Below are 27,968 nucleotides of genomic sequence, written 5' to 3'. Positions count from 1 at the left end.
GATTCCGAGCAAGCTGCGGGGGCTACACGGCCAGGCATTCCCTCAGTGTGTCGTCAGAACGAGACCCGCCTGCAGCTCAAGGGAGGCGTGCTCGGCTCCCGGGCAGCCTGGAACCCAGCTACCAGAAGAGCGCGTCCTGCGAAGGAGGTCCCCGCCTGTCGCTCTGCGTCTGGGGTGTCCGGTCCTCGAGGTACGTTCTGGCTTGGTGTCGAATTAAAATCAAAGATTGAATCTTATCGTGGGGGCTTCAGCCTGGATTACTAGTTGGGGGACTTTTTTTTTTTTTTAAGTATAAATACACCGTATTAAAATGGGTTTGGAGTGAAGGAGATGGAGTTGGTGTTTGAAGCCTCTTGGAGGGGACAGAAGCTTCCGAGTTAATGCAGATACTTTCTCAGTCGGACCTGGTGGAAAAATCTCTGAGATTTTCCCAGTCACCTGCGCACTTTTGGGGGTGGAGAAGGAGCCCGAACGCAGGTAGCGGGGAAGTAGCGGTTTTCAGCCCCACCCCACCCGCGGGAGGAAGGAGTCTTGGCGTTCAGACACCGGGGTTCCTGCGGAGTCAAAGGCAGCGATTGGCACATGCCCTCGACCTCTAGATGCCCTGACTTCTCGGTCTCCAAGCGCCCTTAGTCAGAACCAACACATTTCCCTCCGGCCACACCAGGAGCTCAAAGCTTTGCTTTGGACACCCATCCTTTCCTCCCTGGCACACCCCTTCCAGAATACCCCGCCCCCCACTGTGAGTCATTTACCCCTCGGGGTCACGGGCGGGGGGGAGAAAACAGTGATAGCTAGTTCTGGAAGGACAGTCGACGGGCGCAGGCGGGTGACAGGCTCCCGAGTTCCTCACTGGCGCGCAAACTTGAGTTACTTTTGCGCGCACGGATGGTGGGGGCGTGGCTGCGCGAGTGGTTTGCAGGGGCGTGGCTGGGGTAGCTGACCCGGGCGTCCTGTCTTCCTTCCCTTGCTGGCCTCTAGACTGAAAGCTGAGAAGCAGCCACCAACGTCCACCGGAGCAGGCAGCAACATGCAGCCGCTGCGCAGCCTATGCGGACGCGCCCTGGTGGCGCTGATCTTTGCCTGTGGCGTGGCCGGGGTCCAGTCTGAGGAGAGGGGATTCCCGCCGGCCGGGGCCACTCCACCAGCCCTGAGGACCGGAGAGATAGTGGCGCCCCCTACTAAGACCTTCTGGCCCAGGGGGTCCAACGCCAGCCTGCCTCGGTCGTCCTCCCCCCCGCAGATGCCTAAAGGAGGGAGGATGGCGGGACCCCCAGCACGCACGCTCACCCCTCCTCCGTGCGAAGGACCCATCGAGATCAAGGACACTTTCAAGTACATCAACACTGTGGTGTCCTGCCTAGTGTTCGTGCTGGGCATCATCGGAAACTCCACACTGCTGCGAATCATTTACAAGAACAAGTGCATGCGAAACGGCCCTAACATCTTGATAGCCAGCCTGGCTCTGGGAGACCTGCTTCACATCATCATTGATATCCCCATCAACGTCTACAAGGTAACGGGGGCTTGCTACTATCGCCACGGGAGGGTGCCCAGTTAGGAAGGCAGAGATGGGAGAGCCTTGACAGGGGGCTTATTCAGGATGGCCCAGGAGTTCCTGTTGTGGCTCAGCGGAAACAAATCTGACTAGCATCCATGAGGACACAGGTTCCATCCCTGGCCTCGCTCCGTGGGTTAAGGATCCAGCGTTGCCAGGAGATGTGGTGTAGGTCGCAGACGCTGCTCAGATCTGGCGTTGCTGTGGCTGTGGCGTAGACCGGCTGCTACAGCTCCAATTCGACCCCTAGTTTGGGAACCTTCATATGCCACAGAGGCGGCCCTCAAAAGACAAAAAACAAACAAACACCTGACCCATCCCCTCCTAAAGCTCAGTAATAATTGGACCGAAATCCCCTTGTGGTTTCAGTAGCCCCCTGCTAAGCCTGGAGCAAGAGTAGTCCCCAGACCAGTAGCATCAGCATCCCTTGGGAACTTGTTAGAAATGACATCTTATGGCCCCACCTCACACCTACTGATTCTGAAACTCTGGGGTGAAGCACAGTAATTTGTATTTTAACAAGCCCTCCATGTGATTATGATGAACTGTAAAGTTTGAGAGCCGCTGGTCCTGAAAGCTAAGTCCAGCTGGCTCTGGGAGATTGATGGTCCATGGGCTGGCAGGATGGGTATCACCTGAGAGCATGTTCATACTGCAAGTCCATCCCAGATTTATTACACCAGAATCTGCATCTTAAAATGCTCAGGTGGTTCATGTGTATACCAACCTCCAGAAGCATTTTCTTAAAGGACCCTGAAAGTAGGGAAGCTCAAGTAGGTTTCTAGGAAACAAATGTCCTAAAAGAAAGAGACCCATGCAGGGGAGTAGGAAAACACACTTCACCTGCTGTGAATGACTCTGCTGAACCCACTCTTTACTGAATGCCTCCGATGAGCCAAGCACTGGGATAGAGGTATTACTTTTCTTTACTCCTTCTGATAAACCTGGAGTAGCTATTTCTGCATTTTACTGATGAGTGATAGGATGCTCAAGGTCTCACAATGACTAAGTGATGGAGACGAGAATCAGACTCGGTATGTCAGGTTCCAAAGTGTAAACTGCATCCCACTGATACTCAGTGGATAAGAGTAAGAGCGGTCAACTTAAAGTCTCTAGTGGTTTCAGTAGCTACCATCGTTGTGTGATAACCCCAGGCATCCGAGGAGACAGGCATGAAGAGCTAGGGCAGGACATAAACCCCTACACTCTTTGACTCCAGCTTGCATTGGAACTCTGGACACATCCCAGATCTCTGATCCCCAGTGTCCTCAACTCTACAATAAGGCTGCCAGTGATCACCTACTGGGGTTTTGTGGTGTCAAGAAAAATAGCCTAGGAGTTCCCGTCATGGCTCAGTGGTTAACGAATCCGACTAGGAACCATGAGGTTGCGGGTTCAATCCCTGGCCTCACTCAGTGGGTTAAGAATCTGGCGTTGCTGTGAGCTGTGATGTAGGTCGCAGATGCGGCTCGGACCTGGCGTTGCTGTGGCTCTGGCGTAGGCCAGCGACTACAGCTCCAATTCAACACCTGGCCTGGGAATCTCCATATGCCACAGAAGCAGCCCTAGAAAAGGCAAAAAGACAAAAAAAAAAAAAAAGAAAGAAAGAAAGAAAAATAGCCTAGGTGAAAGAGCTGGAAAATTCTAGAGGACTCCACTAATATGTAAAACTCTGCCTCCCCATCATGATCAGCAACAGAAACAAAAGGGTAAGGAAATAGGAATGTGCTTTGGGGATTTGCCTAAAGCTAGTCTTGGGCTCAGTACAAGGGGCAGGGGGGAGAGCCACATAGGATTGGGAAAGGGTTGTGGGGGGTACTTTGAACTTTGTGGCAGGAGAAGACAGCATGTGGCATGGCTTTACATGGCCTTTCAGGAATCTCTGGAAATCCTAATCCAAATAGCCATGCATTAAGGAATTCTAGAGATTTCTGAGGTTTCACAATAGGATTCAGATTAGGATCCAGGTCCTAAAAGGAAACACTCCCAGGAATGGAGGATAAATAGAAGAAATCCTAAACTCTTGCATAGCTACCGGTTCTTATAAACTCTCAGGGTTTCCTGGGAGAGGCACAGGCTGAAATGGGTCCCTTAAATGCAGTCACAGCTTCATTAGGGCCAGAAGTCACCCATTTTAGGAGACCCACAGACCAAGTCTTACCGTTCCAATGTGGCAGAGGAATTTCAATTCGGTTCTTCTAACCTGACTTGAGAAACCTTAGAGTGCAAAGTATTGTGAGGAATTGTAAAATAAGTGATAAGATCCCTCTGAAAAGGGAGATTACATCTGGTTTTGCTAGAGTTTGGTGAAAGGTCTGTTTAGGGAAGTCCCAGGAAGCCCCACTTGGTCAGCCCACTTAGAAACCCTCCTGAGTCAGCCAGCAGACCAAGGGCTGTATAGAAGGTGGCATTGAGGGCATTTTGCCTCCAGATCAGCTGTAAATCAGCTCTTTCAGGACCATCTTACTTTCTCTGTCTGGCCCAATTATTACATTCCATCAGTCAGAGAATATGCTCCTCCCAAAGGGACAGACAGCTTTTCCTTTCACTTCAAATTCATCTACGATTTCCCTAGGAAGTTACATCCTTTTGCCTGAAACAATTCAGTCCATTAAAGCTGTGTTTCTATTTCTGAAATAAACAGACCAGTTGGTCATTACAGATCTGGCCATGCAGTCATCTGCACTGGTCATGAACCAATCCATCACATAGAATTAAGTGCTGTCACTAGGTCCTATTCACTGATGAGTGAATCCTACATAGTGGCCTTTGGTTTATTTTATATAATTAATTAATTAATTAATTTTGCTTTTTAGGGCCACACCCGAGGCATATGGAGGTTCCCAGGCTAGGGGTTGAATCGGCGCTACAGCTGATGGCCTACACCACAGCCACAGCAATGCAGGATCTGAGCTGCATCTGCAACCTACACCACAGCTCAGGGCAATGCCGGATCCTTAAGCCACAGAGCGAGGCCAGGGATTGAACTCACAACTTAATGGTTCCTAGTCAGATTTCCTTTCTGCTGCTCCATGATGGGAACTCCTGTTTTATTTTATAATATGCATAAATATGTGTCACTTGAGACATAATATGACAAGGATGGCCACCCTTTGTTATGCACTAGGTATTTGGTGTAGTCCATTAAATCAGTGCAACAAATCTGTGGAGGAAGTATTGTTATCATTCCTGTTTTATGGGGAAACTGCATTTTGGAGCAGTGAGGAAGCAATTTGAACTATGTCGTACTACCAGAAAGTGATAAAACTAAGGCTTGAACCTAGACCATCTGGCCCTAGAACCTCCCCGCCCCCGCCCATTCCCCACATAGAGACAGCTCAGCTCTCCCACCTGCAGTACTGTCAGGACCTCCTCTGAGAGCAGTGGTGCAATTATGTGACACACCACTGCACAGTAGGATACTTGGTAAGCATTTTCAGTTTTCAGCTGAGTCATCTGAAGATTTCTATCTCCTGAAATCCCCTTCAGATGATCTGCAATGTGTAATATTGATCCTATCACTGTTTGTTATTCTAAAGGCTTTATTTACAAAAACACCCAATCCAGGAGTAGTTCAAAGCCATTTATTCCCTTAAATAACTATTATGACCCCATATAAGCAAGTTTTAAAAAGCATTTAGAATTTCAGAGTTGTCAGGTATGATGATTCCCACAAAGTAATTTAAGTGAATTATGAGTGTCATTCAAATGTATCCTAAAGTCAGGGAACTAGAATTTCTAAACTAGTGATTCCTAATTTTGTTTTTGTAGAGGTGTCACAATTCCGTTGAGAATCTAATTAATGACGTATGTTATTTGTTATATGTAATTAATATATAAATGGATAATTTATATTATAAATAGTAATTTAGGAGTTCCTGTCATGGCTCAGAAGAAACAAATCTGACTAGCATCCATGAGGATGCAGATTCGATCCCTGGCCTCACTCAGTGGGTTAGGGATCCAGCATTGCCATGAGCTATGGTGTAGGTTGCAGACGCGTTTGCTGTGGCTGTGGTGTAGGCCAGTGGCTACAGCTCCAAATTGACCCCTAACCTGGGAACCTCCATATGCCTCGGGTGTAGCCCTAAAAAGACAAAAAAGACAGAAAAAGTTGTGATTTGTATTATAATTAATATGCCATATACATGCACACATTCACAATTTCTGAGATTTTATGGACTCCCCCAACTGTTCTATTGGTTTACCCAGGGGCCCAGAAATGTCAACACGAATCTATTACATGAATCTGGAGTTCAGTCCATTGAGAGTTCAGTAAAGTTGACAAACCACAAAATGTCATGGCTTTTGCTGGAAGCCAAGGTCCTTGATGAAGCTGTAGAAGCGGATGGAGCTTCCCAGGGAGGGGCTGCCATGAGGGCTGACAAACCCTAGGGAGTATGTCTATTCGGCCTTGACTCCCTCAAGGAAGTCGTTCTCTGGAAACGTCTCAGCAGTGTTCCCTAACAGAGAGGTGTGTGGAGATTCAGCAAATGGAAGCTCTTGAAGAGCTTCAAATAACCACGTGACCACGCTGGAAATAAAAGCCTCCTTTCTTCTTAGCAGCACACACGAGGGCTGTTACCCACTCCATTACATGAGACCATCCAGATGAAAGATGAAAATGCAATCATCCAAGGAGGATATTTAAAGGCATATGTCTACGTGTGTGTACACGTGAATATGTAAATATATTAATGTTATAAGAGTGTATAGATACATAAGTAGGTAGGTGAATATGATTGATCACAGCGCCTGGCACAAAGTTAGCAAAAGACAATGTTATTAGCATGTGTGCGAGAAGAAGAATGAAAAATTTTTTTCAACTTTTTGTTTTTGTTTTGCTTTTTAGGGCTGAACCTGCAGCATATGGAGTTTCCCAGGCTAGGGGGCAAATTGGAGCTGTAGCTGCCGGCCTACACCGCAGCCACAGCAACACCCGATCCTTAACCCACTGAGTGAGGCCAGGGATCAAACCTGCATCCTCATGGATCCTAGTTGGGTTTGTTAACCACTGAGCCACAAAAGGAACTCCTGAACTTTCACCATAGCAAACTACAAATAACATCTTTGCACATATAGCCTTGCACACATGTGTGATTATATCTGCGGGGTAAATTTCTAGAGTTAGAATTATTGAATCAAAGGATATGTGCATTTGTAATTTTGATAGATGTTGCCATCCTGTACCCCAAAGTTATTATAGTCTTAGTCTGAATCATTATTTTATGTAATCTCAGTCTCTCTCTTCCTCTTTGTGTGTGTGTGTGTGTGTGTGTGTGTGTGTGTGTGTTAATGTCTGTGCTACATACATGGTCACCATGCTGGTATTTACATGGTCTGTGTATGTACCTGACCCAAAAGCCAATGTTTAAGCATCTGATGTGAGGATGAATCTATCCTGATTCACAAGCTGCTTATTGTGTCCTTCCTGTGTAGACTGAAATGAATGGAATAATCTAGATGTTTGTTGCTTATGAGAGCCTGATTACTAAATTCTAGTAGATTCGATGTCAAAGCTGTGGGACACGAGAGCTGTGTATTTGCGGATGCTGTGAAGGTTTTCATGTTGTCAGTGGTTGGTTAGTTAGTTGGTTTGGCTTTGCTTAGTATGGTAGTGATTTTTGACAAGCCTTGATTGCAGACTGAAGTTAGAATTTCTTTAGCTTCTCTTATCATCTCAAGAAGTTAAAAATGCTTGCATAAATAATGTTTTTTATTTTTTTTTTAAAGAGGGTTACTTGTCAACAAGTTCTACAAGGACTGGGTCATTAGCCACTGCAGAATCTGACCGACAGTAATCCTGAGAAGAATTCAGGATATGAAACAGGATGAGGCACTGTGTGCATTTATTTATTTATTTATTATTTATTTATTTTTAATTTTTAATTATTTATTTATTTAATTATTTAATTAATTAATTATTTATTTTTTTGTCTTTTTTAGGGCCTCACTCTTGGCCTATGGAGGGTTCCAGGCTAAGGGTCTAATCGGAGCTGTAGCGCCAGCCTATGCCAGAGCCACAGCAACACAGGATCCAAGCTGTGTCTGCAATCTACACCAGAGCTCACGGCAACGCTGGATCCTTAACCCACTGAGCAAGGTCAGGGATCAAACCCGCAACCTCATGGTTTCTAGTCAGATTCGTTAACCACTGAGCTACGATGGGAACTCCCTAAATAATGAGTTTTTAAAAGATAACAAGTTATCTTTTAAAAGTTATCTTTTAGTGCTGTATTTACTTGGATAACTGAGTTAATGTATATAGCTGATACATATAGAATGTATATAAATATAATAAATATAAAAATATAGCTTCCTTTATGTGTAAGGAAATTGCATTTGAAAACAAATCCCCTTGTAAACTAAGACAGATATCTATATGGGCATTAGTTTGATAAGGATCTAAGTATAATCAGAAATCCAGCAGTGGTGGAGAGCTTTCTAAAAATTAGCCTGGTGACCTGCTGGAGTGCCTGTAGATGGTTTTGCTGTTAAGACTTTGTAGGCTGCTATTAGAGGCAAAAAGGCTAGCTTCCTAGCTCAGAGGGGCAAAACTACTGATCTTTAACGTTTAACTACTTAGGGTAGGGGTACGTGTAACATTAAAATGCTGGTATGTCAAAATGGGAATTGCTCCACTGAACCCTCAAATGAGTTTTGAGTGAAATGACCTCAACAGGTAGTCAGACATTCCTGCTAGCGACACAATCAAAACTGTCTTCCTGAGCAAAATCGCCTTTCTCACTACCCAATCTCAGACTACTTCTAGTTTCATAGAAAGAAGTAAAAGTTAATGGAACACCGTCAAATTTAACTTTCAAAGTTATAATTTTCTGATTTAGTAAATGGAAGCTTCGGCATATAGAGAAATACAAGAACTAAAAGTATCATTGGGTAAGAGAATCTAATTTTGCCCAAGATAATAACACTGTTCTTATTTCCAGTTAAGTTTCTGAGATATTGTAGTGATATTTTAGTAATGTTTAGAGGTATCTTAGTAGCAGAAGCATTTTGCCTCCCAAATAGGACCTATATACCTTTGAGATTCGTATATTTAAAGAAAAAAAATTTAAGGAGCACCAATTATGCACATTTGAAGTACTAACATTTGTAAAGTATTAATAAAGAATAAGACTATTAGCTTTGAATAGCTTTGAATCCATTAGTAAATAAAACAAACACCCCAGCACCCACCTAGCCTAGTACTTGCAACAGTCAATTCCAGACAAATGCTTATTGGCAAAAGATGTTATACTCATATTTTTATAACTGTCCAAATAAAAAAGAAGGGGGAAATTTTGTTGTTTTCTCCAATTATGAGGAGATTGGTCATTACCAAATAATAGGTCAGTAGCAGATGTCAAATAACCAGAAACTCAAGACTTCCTGTTTCTGATTCACTGCTTTGAATGTTGGCCATGGATCCCGGTGACAAAATGCTTGGCAAACTCTTGGCCTTGGACAGTGAAAGGTTTCCCAGGTTAACTCTATGGTGCTTCTTGTGTTTGCCTTTGATCTACCACTCGGTCACTCCATAAATCCAAGGCTTTTAAAATGTCAAGGCAATGTTTCTTTCAATACTGTAAGGCTTATCAAAGGCTTTCCATTTTTGTCTTTGTTCCCTTAAATGAATCATTCAAAATTGAAGGTATTTTCATAGCTGTACATGAAGATGACACAGCCAAGACCGTGTTGTTTCAGGGCCAAAGACTCATGGTCTTCAATTTCCAAAGAAAACCATATAAGGTTATCGCTGTGTGGCTAATATGCTATAGTTGATTATTTTTAGAGAAACATGCCAAATGCTAATCAACTATTAAGTGTTTTCAAAGGTGTTGACAGATAAAGCCTGAGCTTAAATAAAACTCTAGATGTAATTTATGATGTGAAACATTCCCTTTCGGGACTTTGCAAAGTTAAGAAGAGGTTGATTATGTTGGGGAGGTCACTGAGGGTGGTGTGTGGGTATACCTTAGCCTGCATTTCTCTAAGACTTTTTTTTTCTTTCCAGTGGTTTTTTTGTTTGTTTGTTTGTTTTTTATTGTTTAGGGCCACACCTGTGGCATATGGAAGTTCCCATGCTAGGGGTCAAACTGGAACTAAAGCTGCTGGCATATGCCACACGTGCAGCAATGTGGGATCCGAACCATGTCTGGGACCTACACCACAGCTCATGGCAATGCCAGATCCTTAACCCACTGAGTGAGGCCAGGGATCGAACCCACATCCTTGTGGGATCTAGTTGGGTTCGTTACCCACGACAGGAACTCCTCTTTCCGGTGCTTTCATTTGAGAGATTTCTTATGTCTTTCCCTGCAGATTCTCTAGTGAAAGTGTAAAAGAACAAGAAAATGGCCAAAATATGGTGGTAGAAGAGAGAGAGAAAGAGGATCATTCTTGAGTCAGAAACATATTAGCCAAGTTGACCCGAAGCATGTTTCAAAGATTTTTTTGTCCCTGAGACTCCCAGCCATACTCATGCCTCCTGCATTCTGTCCACTCTGCTTCTCTCCTCCTTAGCTTCATCGTAGTTTCCAGAAAGGAGGAAAACTGTCCTCTGATGTTTATATTGTTCATATCTTCTTCCCCCTCACATAGTATTTTCAAATTACATTAAAGGGTTTTTGAGTTCCATAGTCATCAAACATTTTCTCATAATAACTTATCCCATAAGATATTCTCTGGGTAGGTTTAAGTAAGACATGAAATTACTTAATAAGATTTGTTGAATTCACTAAGTTTGAGAGACACTTTCTGAACCATGAAGCCATCAGGTTACAATTCTTTCGTTTCTTCAGGTGTCACGGTGATCTTAGAAGATCCAACTCAGATAAGCGAATCAGACAATAAAGCTAGGTTTGTGAATAGCATTTCTTAATGGTCTTAGTTCAATCTTTTCAAAATATGTAACATGGCAATGAACACTTTTAAGAACAAATTGTGGATATATTTTTCAGTTCAAATAATAGGAGGTAGCAATCCATGTATTTGTTGGCCTGTTATAGACTTGGGGATAAATTTCATTCCAACATAAGTAGGGATATATATTTAAGGTGAACTTTGTTTCTTCTAGGACATATTTTTTTAAATGATTTTTATTTTTTCCATCATAGCTGGTTTACAGTAGGACATATTTTTTTAATCATTTTTCTCTCTTTGCTTCTCTTAGAGATATTGTTTTCAGAAAAATAATTCATTTAAATGCAATAATTCGTTTATGCAAGTTGTAGAAATTTTCCAGAGCAGTGGAAAGCGCTTTGTGGGTGTGCATACAACAGATTCCTAGGACAGGGCCTCTGCCTTGCACAACTCTAGGAGGCACTGTTCACATTGTGGTCTATTTAAGTGGCACCCCTGGGGGATAAGCTGACATTACTTCTGACCCACATAGTTCTAATCCACATGGTCTAATCTATTTTATTTGTTTTTTTAGGACCACACACCCAGCACATGGAGGTTCCCAGGCTAGGGATCAAATTGGAGCTACAGCTGCCAGGCTACACCACAGCCACAGCAATGCAGGATCTGAGCCTTGTCTGCAAGCTACCCACAGCTCGTAACAACACTGGATCCTTAACACATTGAGGGAGGCCAGGTTCCAACTCACATCCTCATGGATACTAGTTGAGTTGCTTACCACTGAGCCACAACAGGAGCTCCCACATGGTCTAAACTAAGTGATCAAGTGCATTTTAATGGATGCAGGATGAAACTTGTAACTGATATTTGTCCCCAAGGGCACAGGTACAATGTCTATAAAGAAAGTATTTTTTTTTTTTTTTGTCTTTTTGTCTTATCTAGGGCCGTACCCACGGCATATGGAGGTTCCCAGGTTAGGGTCTAATCAGAGCTATAGCTTCCAGCCTACGCCAGAGCCATAGCAACACCAGATCCGAGCCTCATCTGCGACCTACACAGCTCATGGCAATGCCGGATCCTTAACCCACTGAGCGAGGCCAGGGATCAAACCCTCAACCTCTTGGTTCCTAGTCAGATTCGTTACCACTGAGCCACGACGGGAACTCCAAGAAAATATTTTCTAAGCACTTGACCAGCAGCTTACTTTAAATTCTCACTGTACATTTGAATAAACACAGAAAGAAAGAGAAAAAGAGAGAAGAAAGAGAGAGAGAAAAAGAGAAAGAAAGAGAGAGAGAAAGAAAAAGAAAGAGAAAGAAAGAAAGAAAGAAAGAAAAGAGAGAAAGGAAAGAAAGAAAGGAAGAAAGAAAGAAAGGAAAATCTGAGATGGGAAATCCTTGAATGAGGGTGTCCTATCTTGATTTAAAATACCAGTTCCAATGCAGAAAAACTCTTATCTGCTACAGGAAAAAGAGATAAAAGCAGAATACACTCTTCCCCAACCTCACGAAATACAGCCACCCCATTATTTCCTTCTCTGACTCTTACTGTAAAAACATTTCTATAATACCAGTTATTTGAAAGAAATGTTCACCGTTCATTACAAAAGGGAGCAGACAGCAATGTGGCAAAGTAACTCCCTTGTCATTTTTATTGCTTTGCTCACCTCCTCTCTTAAATGACTGTCTCTTCCAGCGTCCCTATGCTTCCTGCGTCCATCTCCTCCAAATTTACAATGAAAGCTCCTCAGAGAAATCCCTTCAGATAGTGAGAAATAGTAGGTTCTGTTTTCTATCAGTCACTTCCCTGACAGACTTGAGAGAGAGGGGAGGGGAGGAATTTTGCTCTCCACCTTTTCCGGGCTGCGAGGAAGGCAGAACTGCAACAAGAGAAGAGCTAGCACCTCAATTCAGGACCTGATCATCTGGAGCGGAGGAGAACATGGACTAGGCAATAATACAACAGTAAAGAGGTAAATAAAATACCTAGTCATCTCAGAGTTCCCGTAGTGGCTCAGTGGTTAATGAACCCAACTAGCAACCATGAGGATGCAGGTTCGATCCCTGGCCTTGCTTAGTGGGTTAAGGATCTGGCGTTGCCATGAGCTATGGTGTAGGTCGCAGATGTGGATCGGATTACATGTTGCTGTGGCTCCGGCTAGGCTGGCAGCTACGGTTCCAATTGGACCCCTAGCCTGGGAACCTCCTTATGCCTCGGGTGCGGCCCTAAAAAGACAAAAGACAAAAAAACAAAAACATAGTCATCTCAGTTCTCTAAAGAATGTGTTTCAAATATGAGAACTGAAAAGCTCATGACAGAAGTTCTAACACAAGATCTCTGCCTTATGATCAAACTCATTCATTTATCCATGAACTCATTCATTCGCTGTTATTCAACAGTATTTCATGAGTGGTCACTGTGCACCAGGCACTGTGCTAGGCATTAAAAATGTTGCAGAACATTCTGAAACAAGTAAACTGTTAAAGCTCAGTGTATGCTGCTAATAAAAAGAGAGAAAATGGTGTAGGCGGTTAATGAGGCAATTGAACGTTTGTTAGTGCTGGATGGTTAACTTTGGCATTTCCTGATTTTATGGGGCTAGATGCCTTTGGGCATTAAGAGTGGTGTGTTTTAACAGGATTTTCTCCATTTAATTTCTCAAGAATGTAATTTTTAATTAAAAAGAGAATGGAAAAATGTAAATCCCCCGGTTGGGGAGATTTTGTAGCGTTCACTGAACAATGCCTTTCAAAAAGGATATTTATCTTCTGTTCATGCTATTTATCCTTTTAGAAAATTTTTTAAAAACTCCATAATATAAAGAATTTTTAAATTATTTATAGATAAAATTATTTTATACTTAAATATAGAATTATTTTATATTTCCATATTATTGATGATATAAAAATAATTTATTTGGATTCTATTGCTTTTTTTTTTTTCTTTCTCAAACAGCTGTTCCAATGTAAAGTTATAAACTCATGACCATCCTTAAGTAGAAACCTTATTGTCAGTAGGGTCAGGTCTTTTTTTCATTCTAGTGTTTATTTATTTATTTGCGTTTATTCATACAAAGGAAAAGTGCTAGGGAAGCAGTATTAGCCTTCGGGGAAAGTGGCCAGCACGAGAATAGGCTGTCATTTGTCAAATGGACACCCCTGTGCTCTTCGGACCAACACTAACAAAAGCTCTTCCTCTCATGAACCATCCGCCACATGAAAACCAGTGTCTGTTCTGGGAGTGTTTTCTGACTGGCTCACATCGCATAAATGGTGGGTAATATCTATTCAAACTGAATTTTGAAATGGGACCTAAAATTTTAATTCATGTGGCAGGACCTGGAAGTACTGTCGAACTCTAAAATTCTTTTTGCCATCAGAGAGACTTGATTGCATGCATGATTTGTCATCAGTATTCACACCTCGCCTTTAAATTATCTAATTGAACAGAGTGAAGTCCAAAGAAGAAACTCAAAGAAGGAATCAGAATGTGTTATTTGCTGGGTTTAAAGTTGAGTTGCTTCCTCTTTCAGAAAGAGAATCAATTTCCTCTATAAAGAGGAAAGCTGTATTGTTGGATTTCAAATCTAGATGGTGGGTGTCATTAATTTGTCGACAAATAGTGAAATAACTAATTTCCAGGAATTATAGAAGTCTATAAGAACATTCTTCCATCAAATTTTTAAGATGGCATCCTGATTGAGAGTGATTTTTTATTTATTTATTTATTTTCATAAAAGTTCACAGCTTTTCCCCCATCCAGGGCTTTTTTGTTAAATAAAAGGTTGTTGTCTTAGCATTTTAAATGAGCTGTGAGCCCTAAATTGCCAAGACAGTCCAGCTGGAGGCCATTCAGCCAAAGATGAGCATCAGTAGCGGGCACGGTCTCTGTCCCAGGGTGTCAGGCTTCTCAGTGTCTCCACAAAGCCTTCTGATCAGAGAAGCAGAGGTTGCCAAAATCATCTTTCTGACAACAAAATAATAGAAGTGACAGTGGGTACCCTGTTCCCCACTTTCCATGGCCCCTCAGGACTGGCAGCATTCAGGTCTGAGTTGAATGCTTGGTATATGAATGGATTTTTTTTTTTCTTTCTTTCTTTTTGGCAGTCTCTTTCCCTTTGGAAGGGTAGATCAGAAAACTGCAATCTCTTGGTTGCGATTAGGTGTCTGACTGTCTCTGGGTAGAACTTGAAGAGAACTGCTACAATTTTCAGTTTGTGTTTCCCCAGCCTCTGTGATAACTTGGGTCAGAGGTTGGGCTGCAGGCCTCCCAGCGGTATGAGAAGCAATCATCCGATTCCTAGGCCGAGCCAAGGACAATAGTAACCTCAAAACAGGGCCTGGATTTGGTGCAGAGCTCATTTTCATTGGCCAGATTTCTCTCCCTTCAGTGACCTGGACACTCATTCATCTTGGCTCATCTGATGGCTATGTCTCGGTGATACTAATATTTGCAGATTTGGAAATCGTTTGAGACAATAAGATGCTGGAAACTATCTGAATTTTTGGACATTAGATGAATAAAATGGGGAGGGAGGTAGAAGAAAATTGTACTCTGCATCTAGATATATTACCATGATTTCACATATAGTTATGGGTTTAAACTACTAATATTGAGGTAATTTTAAACATTTTTCTTCTAAGATCAGCTTTTTTAAAACATTCTAGAATCAGACCACGTGGGTTCAAATGTGGATCTATTACTTAAGTGAGTGACCAGGGACAAATCTGTTAGTTTTCTAATGCTAAGTAGCAAATCACCCTCAAACTGAGTGAGCTGAGCAGTAACCTGTACTACTTCACTCTGTGTCTGTGGGTCAGGAATTCAGGAGCTGCTTGGCTAGTGGTTTGGGCTCATCATTTCTCCGGGGGTCCAAGATGCTGGTGGGGCTGCAATCATCAGAAAGTTTGCCTGAGAGGAGTTCCCACTGTGGCTCGGGGGAAATGAATCTGACTAGCATCCATGAGGACGCAGGTTTGATCCCTGGCCTTGTTCAGTGGGTTAAGGATCCAATGTTGCTATGAGTTGTGGGTGTAGGTTGCAGGTGTGACTTGGATCCTGCATTGCTGTGGCTGTGGTATAGGCCAGCAGCTGTAGCTCCAATTTGACCCTTAGCCTGGGAACTTCCAAAGGGTGTCTTCAATCACACACCTGGCAAATTAGTGCCAGCTGTTTTCAGGTGACCTTGGTTCCTTGCCATGTTGGCCTCTTCATGGGGATGCTTGAGTCTCCTCCTGACATGGCAGCTGGTCTCCCCCAGAATGAGTGATCCAAGAGAGAGCAAGGAGAAAGCCATATGCTTCCCATGAATTAGTCTCAGACATCACTCATCATCACTCCCACCACATTTCTATTCACTAAAACAGCTTACACCACAGCTCATGGCAATGCCAGATCCTTAACCCACTGAGCAAGGCCAGGGATTGAACCTTCATCTTCTTGGATGCTAGTCAGATTTGTTTCTGCTGAGCCATGATGGGAACTCTAAGGCTCCACCTTTTGAAAAGAGGAGTAGTAAAGAAAGCATGGGCATATTTAAAACCAATTCAGCAAGTTAATTAACTTCTAAGTGCCCTCTAAGGTTTTTTTTTAACCTAGAAAATGGGAATAATAGTAATACCAGCTCATAGGATTGCTTTGGAGATTCAATGATATCCCATGTTTAAGGTACCAAGGACAATATCTAACCTATTGTAAGTACCATGTAAGTTCTGGTTTTGCTTCCCCCCCCCCTTTTTTTTTCCCTGATTTATATACAAACAATTAGAATGATTAGACAGAATATTACCTGGATTGTTTATACCAAACTGAGTTTGGCAGAATCTAACTTTTTTTTAATTATTATTATGTTTCCAATGGTTATTGGCAAGTCTTTTAAAGCACGTTGAGTTCATAGCTGGTTCAGATTTAAGGGACCCTGCCTGAGTCTTCCCCATTTCAGTAAATGTCCCCATCATTCACATGATAACCACTTTGAGTTTCCTGACTCCTTTCATCTCACATCCAATCCACCGAGTCCTGCTGGCTCTATCTTCAAAATGTATCCTGTCTATAACCCATTCTTCTCAGCCCCAGGGCGCCACAGGGTACAGCCTACAGTCTCTCATCAAGGCATCCTTTCTTGACTCCACATTCTAGTCTATGTTAAGCATCCAGAGTGATCTTTTTAAAAGTCAAGATTGTACCATTTTCCTCTTCAAAATCTTTCAGTGGATTTCCTCAAACAGCAACAATAAAGTAAAACATTCAAACTCCTCTCTCTGCAACTACATCTCCTAGATGCTTGGCCTGGATCACTCCGCTCTAGCCTCAAGAGCCTTGGTGCTGTTTCTTCCACTCACTGGGCCTTTTTTTTTTTTTTTTTTATGTCTTTTGTCCTCTTAGAGCTGCACCCTCAGCATATGGAGGTTCCCAGGCTAAGGGTCCAATCACAGGTGTTGCTGCTGGCCTACACCACAGCCACAGCAATGCCAGATTCAAGCCGTATCTGTGACCTACACCACAGCTCATGGCAACGCCGGATCCTTAACCCACTGAGGGAGGCCAGGGATTGAACCTGCATCCTCGTGGATACTAGGTGGATTTGTTTCCGCTGTGCCACAACAGGAACTCCCTTCCACTCTTGTTATCTGCCTGGGCTTATAGGCTTTCAGATCCTAGAATAAGCATATTTTTGGTACATTTGCCAACTTTTGTTCTACATGTCAGTGTAATTTTTCATGTCTCACTAGAAATGAAATGTGTCCCATATTGGCGCTCCCAGTCATATTCATACTGAGACACACACATCAGCTTTTAGTGCCTTTCTAATTCTAGAACAATCATCCAGCATGACAAACTCCACCGAGAACCTTCACAAGTGAAAGCACGGAAAGACTCAATTGTGTTTCAAAATAGTTTTCACTTTTGGAAGGTTATTTTTTTAAACATGTAAACACACACACATCGATTGGAAATTCTTTTCTTTATTTTCGAAACCTCACGAACACTCGATCCAGATGTTTACCTAAAGTGATTCATTTACCAGTGTGGGGCACACCCAGTTGTCCTAAAAGAGAAAAATCACTGAGTTTAACAATAGATGGTTGCACAGTCTGAAGTCAGATCGAGGGAGATATATGTACAGTAGTGAGAACAATGTCTTTTCACACCCTGGATAGCCAGTGCCCGTATACTTTAGGGGCTGCATTGTTTAGTAAGCATCTCATGTGTGCGCAGAACTATACTAGGCAATTGCAGAAGCTGAACTCTGTCTGACATGCTATGGGCTTCAGATCTTGAAAACTCAACAAGCCAAGCAAGTATGTGCTAATAGATGCCATAGGAGTTGAGAAGTGCTATGCATAGAGAGGGGTGTGGAGAAGATATGGGAGATGGGGAGGGTTGGCCAGTTCCTATACTTAACAGTGAGTGTGGCCAGGGTGGCCCATGGTGAAAAGATGCAGTTGGAGGAGGATTTGAGGGAGGTAAGGGAGTTAGCCAAGTGGCTCTGCATGGAAAGATCCTCCAGGAAAAGGCAAGAGCTCAAGGGAAGACCTGAGGAAGGAGTGCGCCCAGTGTATTCAAGGAGCTGTGTGCACTTGGCCGTGCAGCCAGGTGGCTACAGTCGAGAATAAGTACCTGAACCCACACTGTTCTTTACAGGAGTCATCCAGTCTCTCTAGCCAAGGAACATTTATCACTTTTTTTTTTTATTAGCCCTGTAAGATATTTGTTTTGAACATTTTTTATTAAAGTATATTTGATTAGTTACATTGTTGCATCAATTACCGCTGTATAGCAAAGTGACCCAGTCTTACATATATATACATTCCTTTAGTTATATTATCTTAACCCAAAAGATTGGATACAGCTCCTTGCGCTACACAGTAGGACTCATTGCTTATCCATTCTAAATGTAATAGTTTGTATCTACTAACCCCAAGCTCCCCAGTCCATCCCACTCCCTCCCCCTGCTCCCTTGGCAACTGTGAGTGTGTTCGCTATGTCTGTGAGTCTATTTCTGCTCTGTAGATAGGTTCATTGTGCCACATTTTAGATTCCACATATAAGTGATATCACATGGTATTTTTATTTCTCTGTCTGGCTTAGTATGCAAATCTCTAGTTGCATCCATGTTGCTGCAAATGGCATTATTTTGTTCTTTTTTATGGCTGGGTGTGGAGAAGAGGGGACATTCCTACACTCTTGGTAGGAATGTGAATTGGGATAATCACTGTAGAAAACAGTATGGAGGTTCCTCAGAAAACTAAATATAGGACTGCCATATGATCCAGCAATCCCACTCCTGGGCACATATCAGGACAGAATTATAATTCAGGAAGATACATGCACCCCTATGTTCATTGCAGCACTATTCATAATAGCCAAGACATGGAAACAACCTAAATGTCCATGATGAATGGATTAAGAAGGTGTGGTACATATCACTTATTTTAATTTATTTATTTTTTGGTCTTTTGTCTTTTGAGGGCCGCACTCACGGCATATGGAGGTTCCCAGGCTAGGGGCCTAATCGGAGCTGTAGCCACTGGCCTACACCACAGCCACAGCAACACCAGATCCAAGCCATGTCTGCAACCAACACCACAGCTCACAGCAACGCCAGATCCTTAACCCACTGAGCAAGGCCAGGGATTGAACCCACAACTTCATGGTTCCTTTCCGCTACACCACGATGGGAACTCCATCACTTATTTTAAAATGTCCTTTTAATTTGTCTACTACCTGAGCCTTTGAGACTCCATGGCAGTGTCAGAGACATTTTCAGCACTGCAGGTTCAGTTTTGTAAGGAGAACTTACACCCCAGTTGGCCCTGTGGTGGAGGAGACCTCAACCCCAAGCTCCTATCCCTGCATAAGAAATTCTTCAAATCTGGCTGCCCTTGCATTATTCCCAAGCCACTCTCCTGTTCCAGATAGTGAATGCAGGTGCTTTTCAAAAGAGTAGTTGGGTTTCCCATCGTAGCTCAGCAGTAACAAACCCGACTAGTATGCATGAGGATGCGGGTTCCATTCCTGGCTTCGCTCAGTGGGTTAGAGATTTGGCATTGCTGTGAGCTGTGGTGTAGGTCTCAGGTGCAGCTTGAATCTGGCATTGCCATGGCTGTGGCATATGCCAGCAGCTGCAGCTCTGATTCAACCCCTAACCCGGGAACTTCCACGTCCTGCAGGATCAACCCTAAAAAGCCAAACCAAAACCAAACAAAAAACCCTCCAAAACAAAGCAGTAGCCCATGAGTCAAAGAGTAAGAACTGGAAGTTGTTACTTTACTCTACATGTAAAGCAATACCTGCAGATCAGAGGGCTCCTTGGGAGCGTCTCCCTAACAGAGCTTCGTGTCTCCTTCATACAGCTGCTCGCCGAGGACTGGCCCTTTGGAGTTGAGATGTGTAAGCTGGTGCCTTTCATACAGAAGGCCTCCGTGGGAATCACTGTGCTGAGTCTATGTGCTCTCAGTATTGACAGGTAAGAGTGTATCTCTAAGGCAGGTGTATCCTCACCACTCTCCTAGTGATGCTATGTTATTTAGAAAATAAACTCCATAATTCGATAAAACCCCACTCTGCCAGCCTGGCACACTGTTCTGTTTCTGCTCTTCAGATATCGAGCCGTTGCTTCTTGGAGTCGAATTAAAGGAATCGGGGTTCCAAAATGGACAGCAGTGGAAATTGTTTTAATTTGGGTGGTCTCCGTGGTCCTGGCCGTCCCGGAAGCCTTGGGTTTTGACATGATTACCACTGACTATAAAGGAAATCGCCTGCGAATCTGCTTGCTCCATCCTACTCAGAAAACAGCCTTCATGCAGGTAAATTTCGCTTTTTTCCCCCTTTCTGTTCTTGCCTTATAAATATTTAGCTATTTTTACCCTGATCTCCTCTCCTTGGGAAGCTATTGATTTATGACTGTTCTTGGCATAAATTCAGAGAGTAGGTCCCAGGACTGCGAGGTTAACCGTGACTAATGATCTAAGCTGCAAAAGCTGGGTCACTGCTCCTCTAAGAATCCCCTGGTGCTCGGGGATACAGATAAACCAAGTTTACATAAGAGAATTGATCTAAATTTATAGCTTTTCGACTCAAATTCCCCTAAGGACTGGCAGCTACTACATATTTCGCATTAAACAACACAGCAGAGAGAGTGGGGGGTTCAGGCAATGATCAAGTAGAAGTCGCCCCGGTATGGATGGATTGGTAGGCGTCTATGGGAATCCATGAATATTGGGATGAATGACAAGCCTGTCTTCTCTCTAAAGGGAAAGCTGCCATTGCAGAGGACATCTTGGCCATTTATTCAGTGGCATATAATCAGGAATTAGGAAAAGGATGGCAGGAGTTGCCATCATGGCGCAGTGGTTAACGAATCCGACTAGGGACCATGAGGTTGTGGGTTCAATCCCTGGCCTCGCTCGGTGGGTTAAGGATCCAGTGTTGCCGTGAGCTGTGGTGTAGGTTGCAGACATGGTTCGGATCCCGCGTACCTGTGGCTCTGGTGTAGGCCGGTGGCTACAGCTCCGAATAGACCCCTAGCCTGGGAACCTCCATATGCCGCGGGAGCAGCCCTAGAAAAGACAAAAAGACAAAAAAAAAAAAAAGAAAAGAAAAGAAAAGAAAAGAAAGATAAGAAAGAAAGATAAGAAAGAAAGAAAGATAAGAAAGAAAGAAAGAAAGAAAGAAAGAAAGAAAGAAAGAAAGAAAGAAAGAAAGAAAGAAAGAAAGAAAGGAAGGAAGGAAAAGGATGGCAATGCTGGTCATCAAAAGAAGAGATCCTAAGTGTAAAAGATGCTTCCCAGGAGTTCCCTTTGTAGCTCAGCAGTTAATGTACCTGACTAGGGTACACGAGGATGTGGTTCCATCCCTGGCTTTGCTCAGTGGGTTAGAGACCTGGCATTGTCGTGAGCTGTGGTGTAGTTCTCAGACGTGGCTCGGATCCCACATTACTGTGGTGTAGGCTGGCAGCTGTAGCTCGGATGCAACCCCTAGCCTGGGAACCTCCATATGCCATGGGTGTGGCCCTAAAAAGAAAAAAAAAAAAAAAAAGGATGCTTCCCAGCAGAATGGGTTAAGAGGAGTTAATGTAAGGGTAAGCTAGTCCAAGTGTCACCAATGGTATTTCTAGTTTACATATAAGGAGACTACATAAGACTTATGAATATATGTATAGATCATAGTAATTAAAAGAATAAAGAGGGGCATGAATGTGAAATTGAGAATGAGGTTGCTGTTTTCTTGTTTCTATTTAGTTAAAAGAGAAAAGTGTTGCACAGATTACATAAACTCTGCTCCAACACAGACGTATCTGGAACAAGAATTTAAAGTAAAAAAAAAAGAACAGAAAAAGAAAAAGAGAAAAGGCATGTCATAAGCAGCTTGGGTTTTTAATTAATAGGTTAGATATATACTTTACTGAGCTAAATGATTACTACAGAATCTTCATACCTGTTTTCCCATGAAATAAACTTGTTAAAAAGTGAAAACCTGGGGTTCCCATTGTGACTCAGTGGGTTACGAACCCAACTAGTATCCATGAGGATGTGGGTTCAATCCCTGACCTTGCTCAGTGGGTTAAGGACTCAGTGCTGCTGTGAGCTGTGGTGTAGGTCAAGGATTCCCCTCAGATCCCACGTTGCCGTGGCTGTGGTGTAGGCCAGCAGTTGCGGCTCTGATTCCACCCCTAGGATGGGAACCTCCATATGCCAAGGGTATGGCCCTGAAAAGCAAAAAGCAAAAAAATAAATAAATAAATGAAAAGTGAGAACCTCCCTTAAACACTAGGATATCTTTACACATTTGGATGTGGTCTTTCACACAAATAATCCCTCAAGGCTACCTTGGTTACGTGAAGACAAAAATATTTAAATTACCAATTATTTTAAATTTTGCCTAATTGCTTACATTTTTATGTGTCATGATAGCACACTGCCTTAGAGAATTGAAATGCTTTTCAGGAAAAGTTTACTGCGTTTAAGTTATTTATTTATTCAGTAGAAATGGCCTGAAAGATTCTACATAGTATTTATAAAATTGATCCACTTTAGGAGATAATTATGAATAAGTTTTTAGTTTAACCTTTAGTGTATAAAATTTTCTGACGGAGGAATATTAATGATAATGTTCTCTCTTCCTCATAGTTTTACAAGACAGCTAAAGATTGGTGGCTATTCAGTTTCTATTTCTGCTTGCCACTAGCCATCACTGCATTTTTTTATACCCTGATGACCTGTGAAATGCTGAGAAAGAAGAGTGGCATGCAAATTGCTTTAAATGATCACTTAAAGCAGGTAAGGAAATAGAAGTATTTGCTGACTCATTATTACAATCCTGATTATGAATATGAAAATTACTATGATGATCATAAATTAAAATTAGCATACACCAGAACATACTTCCTTTTTCTTGTTCTGGTATTGTGATATACAAACCCTGTTTTCTACATCATCTAACTGGAGATGTTCTGTATAATCTAAAAGGAAACAAAAAGAGAAACTACTTTTCAAAGATGAACCTTGAATCATTTTGGTTCTAAGTCAGATTGACTATGCAATTTAAAACCCAGTGTCCGGAATTTTTTCAAATGCCACTGACATTGTAAAAAAATATTAAACATTTTATTTGGAAAGAGACAACCATGTGATTATAATGACCCACCTATTCAAGTGTCTGACTATGGTTTTATTTCAGAGACGGGAAGTGGCCAAAACCGTATTTTGCCTGGTCCTTGTCTTTGCCCTGTGTTGGCTTCCCCTTCATCTCAGCAGGATTTTGAAGCTCACTCTGTATGATCAAAATGATTCGAATAGATGTGAACTTTTGAGGTAAGAAAGGTAAAATAGAAATAGTTGTTAAATAAATGCCATTCAGAAGTTTTTTCATTGACTTCTTTCACTAGCAGGAAGAGAGGGTACCATTTTTCTCATCCTTAGGGAGCAATTAAGATGCTCATTTTTACCTGTACTCCTATTTTTGAGGGAGAAATAAAGGGGACTTATGAGAACACTGGGAATGGAGAGCCAGCGATGTCCAAATGATGAGTGAGCAGCATGTTTGAAAATAGCAGGTCTCCTTTGCCCTTGGTAAATCCTTTCTTTTCAGCCAGCCTCAGCACTTCCAAAAGAGATTTTATTTTAAAAAGGGAAAACTGGGCATGGGGGCATAAATGGGGGTGGGGCGATGACAGGAACAGAGAATAAGAGAGACAAAAAGACAGACAAAAAGATAATGGCTGGCTCATTATCAGCAAACACTAGTGATAAAGCCGACACCATTATATAGGAGTAATTTTTTTTCTTCACAAAAGTCTGCAAAAAATACATGCTTAGAGCAGTATTTTTTTTATTGTCTTTTTTTTTTTTTTTGCCTTTTCTGGGCCTGCTCCCATGGCATATGGAGGTTTCCAAGGTAGGCATAGAATCGGAGATGTAGCTGCCGGCCTATATGCCAGAGCCAGAGCAACGCCAGATCTGAACCCCGTCTGCGACCTACACCACAGATCACAGCAACGCTGGATCCTTAACCCCCTGAGCGAGGCCAGGGATCAAACCCACAACCTCATGGTTCCTAGTCAGATTCATTAACCACTGAGCCACGATGTGAACTCCCATAGCAGTATTTTTTTTTAATAAGCATGTCTTGTATTATTTTTTTGTAGCTTTTTGTTGGTATTGGATTACATTGGCATCAACATGGCGTCCCTGAATTCCTGTATTAATCCAATAGCTCTGTATTTGGTGAGCAAAAGATTCAAAAACTGCTTTAAGGTAAGAGCATATTCAAAAATAAAAGCCCTTTTTAATCTGACATCAAATATAACCTCTCCAAACTATTAGCATTTCTGTCTAGAGAGATCTAGTAAACTTTTTTATAGTTGTCTCTTGTATTACATGGTAGGTGATCTTTTACAAACACTTTTGCTCATCCATCTCTGTAGCTGATTTCTGCCTACAAATCCTTGTCAAGCATGCCCTGCTTCTCCAACCAATCGGTTTGACTCATACAGTTACTCGGAAAACTAATAAAAATTACACGCATTGAGGTCTGACAGACATCTCATGATAAAATAAGAGCGACATGAATTAAATGCACTGTTCTCATTTTTGGTAGATTTTTGGACTACACAGCAAAGTGTGTTTTTTTTTTTTGTTTCATTTTGTTTTCTTTCTGCTTTTTAGGGCTGCACCGGCAGCATATGGAGGTTCCCAGGCTAGGGGTCAAATCGGAGCTATAGCTGCCAGCCTACACCACAGTCACAGCAACTCGGGATCCAAGCCTTGTCTGTGACCTACGCAATAGCTCACGGCAATGCCAGATCCTTAAGCCACTGAGCAAGGCCAGGGATCAAACCGGCATCCTCCTGGATCCTAGTCATGTTGGTTAACCCCGAGCCACGAAGAGAACTCCAAAGTTTTGATTATAACTAAAATAGTCTCTTTTTCATACACATTCTCCAGATGTGATAACAAGTCAAATAAAGCAGGTGAATCCAGGTTCTCCCTTCACTTTTGTGCCTTCCTTCCGTAGCAGAGATATGCTACTTGATGTGAAATATATGAAATTATTCTTCATTTGGCTGCTTGCCTTTGTGTTTAACATCTATTCATCCATTCCTTCCTTCAACACTCTAGCATGAAATAAAATATTCTCTTCCCTTATATGGGAATGATCCAGTTGTCCCTGGAAGTTCATTACTTGAAAGCCAAGAATTTAGCTTCCTTGTAAAATCAAAGGCAATCTATAAAATTCTTTTTTTCTTTATTTTTTCTTATCAAGTAGTCTTAATTGTAATCAATTGTTATTTCCCTAATACATTATTTATATATATATATACATATATATAAAATTCTTGCCTAGTCATAAACTTTAAGATTTTAGAGCTAGAAGAAAAGGTTCACCAAATCAGGTCCTTCATTTTATAGAACAGAAAGCAATAATGCCCCTCTCATTTTCTTATACATATAAATTCTCAGAAAACAAACAAACAAAAATGACAGAGGTTTTTTAAGAATCCAAGAAAAATTTAGATGGATAAAACTGAGACCCTAATCTTACTGTGAAAAGACACATGGGAATAACATGTGACTGGGAAAAATGGTGATGTAATAGTAAATTTATTGACATGCAAAGATGTTTATGACCCTGTCAAGGTCATTGAGTACTATGGATAGTACAGTTTCATTTAAATAAAGTATGCAGACAGACAGTGAGACACCAACATCATATGCTGTCACTTATATGTGGAATCTAAAAAAAGGATACAATGAACTTCTTTGCAGAACAGAAACTGACTCAGACTTTGAAAAACTTGTGGTTACCAAAGGAGACAGGTTGAGGGAGAGGGATGGGCTGGGTGTTTGGGATGTAAATGGTGTGGTTTGTTTGTTTTGCTTTTTAGGGCTGCGCCCGCGGCATATGGAGGTTCCCAGGCTAGGGGTCCAATCGGAGCTACAGCTGCTGGCCTACGCCAGAGCCACAGCAACACAGGATCCCAGCTGCGTCTGCAACCTTCACCACAGCTCACGGCAACGCCAGATCCTTAACCCACTGAGCGAGGCCAGGGATGGAACCCACAACTTCATGGTTCCTAGTCAGATTCGTGTCTGCTGTGCCACAATGGGAACTCCCTGGGTTGGGAATGTTGTAAAATTGGATTGCAATGATAGTTATACAACTATAAATATAATAAAATTCATTGAATTTAAAATAATAAATAAAGCACACACTTCCACAAGCATGCACATATACAGTCATGTGTATGTGTGTGGTAATATTTCTATTTGCATAGGAAAAAGTCTTGAGTTATATATTTATCAAATATTCAGCATTTCTCAAGTTTAAATATTGAAAGTAGCTTTGAATTTGAATTAAAAGATGAGGAATTTTAAGTATATATATTCTTCTCTGTATTTCCTAGTTTAAAAGAATTATCATATGCTATTTACATCATTATATGTTTTTAAGGGGAAAAAATAAGAAGGCATGGAGAGAAAGTGGTCCAAGAACTGCAGATCTCGAAAAGAAAGAACCCTAGAGAGTAGGAAGGGTTGTGACAGTGTAACTGGTCTAAACATATAATGAGTTACTTTGTTTTATACAGTCATGCTTATGCTGCTGGTGCCAGTCATTTGAAGAAAAACAGTCCTTGGAGGAAAAGCAGTCATGCTTAAAGTTCAAAGCTAATGATCACGGATATGACAACTTCCGTTCCAGTAATAAATACAGCTCATCTTGAAAGGAGGAATATTCATTTTCTTTCTTTTGGACAGAAATCATTAAAACAAGGAGACATTTGTCAAAACAACACAAAACAACTGTGTGTTTGCACAAAACAATGTAAAAATGTAAGCGTGAATATTTTCTTAACGCTCGGAGTTACGCATGTGACAAGTTACGAGCTGTTTACTGCATAAGCAGAAAAGCAGTGAGAATTAAGAAAGCCTCATTGTGAAAGCACTTAATCCTTTACAGTCAGCACTTCAGTGTAGCTTTCAGAACTTCCAGTATATTCAGAACCACTTACATTTAAACTGAGCTCACTCGGAATTCCTATGAAAGATTTTTTTTAATTAAGGTGAATCAGATATGATATAGAGGAAAAATGGGTCACTGAGAAATACATTTTAAAATGAAATTTAAATCACTCAATTTAAAATTTTTAAAAATCTTTTCTTTCTTTCTTTCTTTTTTTTTTTTTTTTTTTTTGGTGTGTGGTAGTGCCAAAGTTCCCCAGCCAGGGACTGAACCGAACCACAGCAATAACCCAAGCCACGGCCCTGACACTGCTGGGTCCTTAAGCACTAGGCTACCAGGGAACTCCTAAAAATCTTTCAAAAGAACTTTTTTATTAACATGGTCTCAACATTGGTTAGACTCTAATTGGAGGCAGCCTGTGAGAGCAGTTTAGCTGGTGTATTTTTTGACATTAGAGACATATTTAGATGATTGGGAGGGAGTATCCGAGAGATGGAGGTTTTTGAAAATCATTAAACTTTACATTCAGATAAGATCAAATGTCACAAAGGGGCAGAGAGAGGTTTGGAATGCCAGCCCGAAAGACTGCTTTGAAATCACCAGCTCATATACTCTGCAAAGAAAATAAGAAAATACAACCTACAGTTTTTGGATGATTATTCAAACATTCTTCTTTTCACACTTGTAGTTTAAATGCTGTTTGTTTAGTTTTGTCATCTGTAAATACGAGTAGATGATTAAACGCAGGGCAGGCCCCCGTGTTCATACCTTTACCGTGAAGTGATGCCAGTAACCCCATCATGGACGGAATGTGAGTTTCCTGGAGCAGTGTCCACACGGCAAAGGCGAAGGCAGCATCTTCTCTTACTACTGCTGCAAGTAGAAGGGTCTCTGGCGTATGTACAATATCATAGTTAAAATACTGACTATTGTTAAGACCGCAGAATTTAGAGACAAGGTAACAGTTACCTGTAAAGCTTATTACTAATTTTTATATTATTTTATAAATAACTAATAGAAAAGAGTTCTGGAAGTGGTGCTTTCCTGTCACAGGCAAAACTGCTTTTTTTTTTTTTCCTGTCTT

General features: G+C 41.8%; 1 protein-coding gene across 5 annotated transcripts; it reads left to right on the top strand.

The window, feature by feature from the left end:
• EDNRB (endothelin receptor type B) lies at nucleotides 1–27,517 on the top strand. Of its 5 annotated transcripts, none has more exons than XM_005668476.4 (8): nucleotides 1–190; nucleotides 982–1,516; nucleotides 19,777–19,889; nucleotides 20,025–20,229; nucleotides 22,552–22,701; nucleotides 23,102–23,235; nucleotides 24,069–24,177; nucleotides 26,511–27,517. In XM_005668476.4, the coding sequence occupies exons 2-8, from the start codon at nucleotides 1,031–1,033 to the stop codon at nucleotides 26,643–26,645; spliced, it is 1,332 nt and encodes a 443-aa protein (XP_005668533.1). In that variant the 5' UTR covers nucleotides 1–190; nucleotides 982–1,030; the 3' UTR covers nucleotides 26,646–27,517.
• Nucleotides 27,518–27,968: the final 451 nt, after the last annotated feature.

Source organism: Sus scrofa, chromosome 11 (genome assembly GCF_054392235.1).
Source record: "Sus scrofa isolate SSC_HxYL_T2T_F1_AM1 chromosome 11, Sscrofa_HxYL_maternal_Yorkshire_Landrace_v2.0, whole genome shotgun sequence".
Lineage (NCBI taxonomy): Eukaryota > Metazoa > Chordata > Mammalia > Artiodactyla > Suidae > Sus > Sus scrofa.
The sequence above is the reverse complement of the archived record's forward strand: the minus strand, read 5'-3'. Positions and strand labels throughout refer to the sequence as shown.

Bases quoted from the DNA above. Each gene is read 5' to 3' on its own strand.
- EDNRB (XM_005668476.4), top strand. From the start codon at position 1,031: ATGCAGCCGCTGCGCAGCCTATGCGGACGCGCCCTGGTGGCGCTGATC. The intron at 19,890-20,024 runs GTAAGAGTGTAT...TCTGCTCTTCAG, and splicing joins TGTGCTCTCAGTATTGACAG to ATATCGAGCCGTTGCTTCTT. The intron at 23,236-24,068 runs GTAAGAAAGGTA...ATTTTTTTGTAG, and splicing joins AATAGATGTGAACTTTTGAG to CTTTTTGTTGGTATTGGATT.